This window comes from Gallinula chloropus (genome assembly GCF_964237585.1).
Source record: "Gallinula chloropus genome assembly, chromosome: 5".
In the NCBI taxonomy this organism is placed as follows: Eukaryota; Metazoa; Chordata; class Aves; order Gruiformes; family Rallidae; genus Gallinula; species Gallinula chloropus.
The window spans coordinates 23,885,557-23,890,903 of NC_140090.1; the positions used below are offsets into that span (position 1 = coordinate 23,885,557).

Here is a 5,347-nt window from a genome sequence, read left to right on the forward strand (position 1 = left end):
GGGCCCGCGCAGGCGGTAACCCGCAGGGGCGGCCGGCCCGAGGAGCCCGGGCAGCGCCAAGCCTGCCGGGCAGCGCCTTCCTTCCTTCCTTCCTTTCCTCCGGAGAACAAGGCTCACTTATTTCGGACCGCGTCCCCGAGCGATACTAACCGCTCACCCGCACTTCTTTTTTTTTACCTTTTTTTTTTTTTCCCTCCCTCTCTCTGCCTCGGTAATGACGTCCACCAAGGGTGAAATGATGGAAAGTATATTCATAGGCATGATTTCCATTAAGTATCAATTAACCTGGAGCCTCAGCCATGCGTGCACGGCGTCAAGGGTGAATGTGCATCTCATTTCCCAGCTCTCTGCTCGCCTGCAAGGAAATGACCCGCAGGGGCCGTTGGCACTGGGGCCCGGGTGCCTCGGACGCCCCCACCTGCCCTCGCCGACACCCCCAGCTCCCTGCGCCGGGCACCGAGCTCCCTCGGCGGGCCTCTGCCCTTCACGGCCGGAGGTGCAGGCCGCGCTTCAGCGCTCAGCCGCGGCCGGGAGCCCCGGGCAGCGCAGTCTGGGCGGTCCCGGCGGCGTCGCCCCGGGCAGCGCGCCCGCGGTTATCGCGCGGGATCCGCGCGGCCGCCTCGCCCCGGCGCGGCGGGGGTTTTCGGCGGCTCCTGGCGAGCGCGCACCGCGGGGGGAGCAGGGGCGCCGCGGCTGGGGTGGATCCGGGCAGGGCTGGGCCGGGTTTTTTTCTTGCCTGAGGAGCGGCACATGTAAACTGAAGCCAAAAGTCCCCCCTGAGCTCATGAGCGTGTGTGTGCGCGTGTGTGTGTGTGCGCGTGTGCGTGCGCGGGCTGCTGTGTGCCTAATAGGAAATAGTAAAAGCAGTGAGGCAGGTCATTTTGGGAGCGATTATATTCCAGTCCTGGTCACCACATACACGGAGAGCAGGAGCGGGGAGCGCACGGGCGAGCGGCGGCCGGCGGCATGAGCGCGGCGTAGAGGCACCGGCGGCGGCGGCGGGAGCAGCGCCCCGTGCCCGCGCCCGCGCCCCCGCCCGCCGCTGCCCCCTCCCCGATGAGCTCCTACTTTGTCAACCCGCTCTACTCCAAGTACAAGGCGGCGGCGGCGGCTGCGGCGGCGGCGGCGGCGGGGGAGCCCATCAATCCCCCGTACTACGACTGTCACTTCGCGCCCGAGGTGAGCGGCCGCCACGCCGCCGCCGCCGCTGCCGCCGCCGCCCTGCTCTACGGGAACGGCGCGGCCGTCGGCGGCTTCCCGCACCCCGCGCCCGGCGGGGCGGGGGGCGGCGGCGGCGCGGCCGCGGACTTTTACCACTCGGCCGGGGGGAGCCCCACGGCCGCCTACCAGCCGCCTCCTCCTCCCCCCGCCGCGCCTCCGCCTCCTGCCCCCTGCAGCGGGGTTACCTGTCACGGGGAGCCCGCTAAATTTTACGGATACGATAACTTACAGAGACAGCAGATTTTTACGACACAGCAAGAGGCCGAGCTGGTACAATATCCTGACTGTAAATCGTCCCGTGCTAATATTGGCGAGGAACCAGACCACTTAAATCAGAGCTCGTCTCCTGCTCAAATGTTTCCCTGGATGAGACCACAAGGTTGGACACAGTCAAAAATTTGCTTCCATCTCACGTCTGAGTTCGAAACTTTCTTTTCCTCCTTCTTTCTCGCTGCCTTTCGCTCCCTGCCTCTGCCTCCCTCTCTCCCTGCCTCTCTCCCTGCGATTCCTATCTCCGCGGTGGCTTGCGATAATAAAGCGATACAGTAAGAAAACAGGACCTCTGCAGAAGGCGGCTGCCACCCCAAGAGTAGCCTTAAAGTCGCCACTCGGACACAGAGGCGCAGCTGACACGCTCGCCCGGCTTCCCTTTGCCGCTGCCTGAACGGGAAGGGTGCCGGGCTGGGGGGGGGGTTGTGCCAGTTAATAGATAATAAAGTGACCCCGTAAACTCTGTAAACCCCAACTCGGGGGGAGAGCCTCAGGCGGTTTTTGCATCTGCTATCGCTTTTCCCCCGCATTTGTGTGCAAAGCTGCGGACCCCTCCGTGCCCTCTGCTTTCTCCCCCTGCACTTCTGCGGGGCTTTTCTCGAGGGATCTCCAGAGGAACTCGAGCTCTCCCTCCCTGCCTGCGCCTTGTTGTGAACGACCACACCAAGCTCCAAAACCCTGTGTTTTTGTTTTAAACAGCAGCGCCGGGTAGGAGGAGAGGAAGACAAACATACAGTCGATTCCAGACTCTAGAGCTGGAAAAGGAGTTCCTCTTTAACCCCTATCTGACCAGGAAGAGGAGGATCGAGGTGTCCCACGCACTAGGACTCACCGAGAGGCAGGTAAAGATCTGGTTTCAGAACAGGAGGATGAAATGGAAAAAAGAGAACAACAAGGACAAATTCCCCGCTTCCAGACAAGAGGGAAAGGAAGGGGAGGCCAAAAAGGAAGCACATGATCTGGAAGAAGACAGAGCTGAAGGCCAGACGAATTAAATTTTGCCCTGAAAGCCTTTGAGAAAGGCTATAAAAAATAACTCGCGCCATAGCCCGACATGTCGGCCCTTTTCCCCCTGTACGTGGTCCCGCCGTGGGACGAGTGGCCCCGCGTCCCTCCGCTTGACGGGTCTCTGCTTCGGGTGTTTCACTTGTTTGTGGTTTTGTTTTGTTTTTAACCGTATCCGGAACAATCTCTAGATTTAACAGTCCATCTACTTCGTTTGAAAATTTGATACAGAGTTTGTAGCGATACATTTCTAATGTTATATATAGACATGCTTTGGGGTTTTTTTCCTCCCAATCTTAAAAGACGGTGATTGCGGGAAACGACATAAACTTCCTAATAATAAATGTCAATAAGCAAGACAATTAACAATGCTTTATTAATCAACACAAGTGCACTTGTACTATTTTAATTCTTGTTCTTATGTCAAGTAAATTAAATAAATTTGATAAATTTGAAGAAAAGATTTTAGAAATATATTTAACCTTATGCTATTGATATTTGATTAAAATAAACAAAAATTATTCAAATATAAAATGTATCGGGTTCCTGATAATCCTTTTTGCAAATCCATTCCTCCAGTAACCTTCAGAGCCTCTCCGTGTCAGGTCTAACTCTCCTGCGACTTTCCCTCGTCCTTCCTTCGACGCTGGGTGTTTCTGTGGGAATGCAGCATCGGATACAAAACCTGGTTATCGATCCCTGACGCCTGCACATCTTGCCACCGCCACCGACATTTCGGAGGCCGCTGGCCAGGGGCTTTTCCAGGCCGGGCTTAAAGCAGCGCCCAACGGGGGCTGCGGCCCTTCCTGCAGGCTAAACCCACGTTCTGGCCCTGGGATCCCCCTCGACGTGTGCGCCTGAGCCCAGCCTTCGCCTTACCCGTGCGGGGGGGGGGGGGGGGGGGGGGGCTGTGGGGCGGGAGGGGGCTGTTGCCGTCAAACCCTTTGCTCCGTGGAGCCGTCCGCTACCAGCCTGGGTCGGGGGAGAAGAGACCGGGGAACACGCCGTGCCCTCGCCGGCCCCGAGAGTTTTCAACCCCGGCGTGCAAACCGTGGCCAAGCCGGGCCTAGCCTGCCCTAGAATAGGAATGAGAAGGTTTTGTGGTCTTGCGTGCGACTGTAACGGTCTGTGCTACCCAGGGATGAACAAATGGGGGGAAAAAAAGGCTCTTCCCCCCCCCCCCCCCCCAATATATTTGTGTGCGTTTCCCAGCGGTGCGCCGCGGCACGGCAAGAGCATTCCGCTCGGATCAGTAAAACGGTTTAATTTATCTTCGCCTCTCCCCTCCCTCCCCTTTGTCCCGCTCCGCGGAGGGGTCCCGCAGACCGCGGTATCTGAGAGGGCGACCGACAGCAGTCCATTTTAGGAACAGCAGGCAGAGGGCTGAGGTATGAGGTATAAATCCCCACCAAGATTTCTTCGTCATTTTTCCCTCCACCGCCGCCTCACGCCTCCGTGAGTGATGGTTCCGCGAAGGGAACCGCAGAGACGCCCCAGCCGCTGCGACAAACACGACAAAATTTTATTATCTGCCCGAGAAACGAGCAAGGACAGAGCCACGGCCCCGTTCGGAAACTCACATCCAGGGGCATCGGGAGGTGCCGGCCGCCGCCATGCCCGCCCGGCGCTGGGGCCCGTCCCGCACCCGCTGTTCCGTTCCCGGGAGAGGACGCGTCCCGGCGGGAACCGCCGTGCCCGGGGTCGGGATTTGTCCAGCGGGTTTAGTTCATTTCGTTTCCCTTCCTCTTCCCCCCGTCCGCCACCGAGCCAGGCACGTTTCCACTTCTGCAAAGCGCCAGCTCTAGAGGGAGGCACAAGCAAGCGGAGCTATTGTTCTGGGTTTTTTTTAATCGCGTAATTGGTTAAAGGTTGTAAATGCGGGGACACTGCAGCAAAGCCATGAAGTAAACATTTTGCTGCATGGATTTGCATAAGTACACCGGTATCCCCTGTGTCCGGGAAAGATGTGGGGCAGGTAGCGGTAGCTTTAGGGAAAACAGTGGCCTGTTGTTTTTGGTTTTTAAAATACCCTCTACCAGTGCCTCCGGCACGCTGGGTCTCCGGGCAAGGAACGTGTCTTTTTGCCTCCGCTGCGCTTGCGGCAGCGGCTGAGAGCAGCGGGGTCCGAGCCGGGTTGCCGGCGGAGGGAAACGCGTAACGGAGACCTTCGCATCCGAGCCGAGCACTTCCTAGGCTAATATTTGTCCGGGAAAGAGCTGCTGCCCTAGTTGTTTTTCATTTCAAGACAAAGAGAATAAAATTAAAATATTACTGACGAAGTTTCCGTTAACGTCGCTCTCCCAGGGCCGACTGGGAACGCAGCCACGCAGGCAAAAGCTGGCTTCCTTGTGCACACATCATTTGGGGAGGCCTAGTGGTAACTGGGATCGTTCCTGTCTTATTTATTAAGGAGAAAGGAAAAACAAAACCAACCACAAACCAACAACAATCGCTGTAGTTGTTAATGTATTTCCCCCATAACCAGGCAGCTGAATCACCCCTTCGTTCTTACTTGGAGGCTTAATTTAAAAAGGGAAAAAAAATTTTAGGAAAGAAAAGCGAGACAAAAATTGGCTCTGGCGGTCAGTAACACCCCGGTAAAACCGGAGCCATAGAACTCAGGAGCAGGCAGTGGTATTTTGACAGGGAAAAGCCGTCGTGGGTCGCGGCGAGAGCGGCGGCGAAAGGCCGCCTGTGCAGCGCGGAGGTGCCGCGCCTTTCGTTTCCGCGGAATTGCTCCTTTCCCACGTCTAGCCCCCGATAAAGGTGCTGGTGCCTTGGCCGAAGGACACGATATTCACGGGCGTGCGATTGCCTGAAGCAGCGTGCTAAACAGACTTTACAGCTTTAG

The 5,347-nt window shown here is 57.5% G+C and overlaps 1 protein-coding gene across 3 annotated transcripts; it reads left to right on the forward strand.

Annotated features, from left to right (window-relative positions):
- Positions 1-1,056: 1,056 nt before the first annotated feature.
- Positions 1,057-2,822, forward strand: HOXD8 (homeobox D8; the record flags this gene model as incomplete). 3 transcript variants are annotated; one of them, XM_084264332.1, is made up of 3 exons in its annotated part: positions 1,057-1,179; positions 1,453-1,600; positions 2,191-2,822. In XM_084264332.1, the coding sequence occupies 3 exons, from the start codon at positions 1,057-1,059 to the stop codon at positions 2,484-2,486; spliced, it is 567 nt and encodes a 188-aa protein (XP_084120458.1). In that variant the 3' UTR covers positions 2,487-2,822. The 3 variants fall into 3 exon arrangements, with proteins under 3 accessions (XP_084120458.1, XP_084120456.1, XP_084120457.1); XM_084264330.1 differs by having other exon boundaries at positions 1,057-1,600; XM_084264331.1 differs by having other exon boundaries at positions 1,057-1,600; positions 2,194-2,822.
- Positions 2,823-5,347: the final 2,525 nt, after the last annotated feature.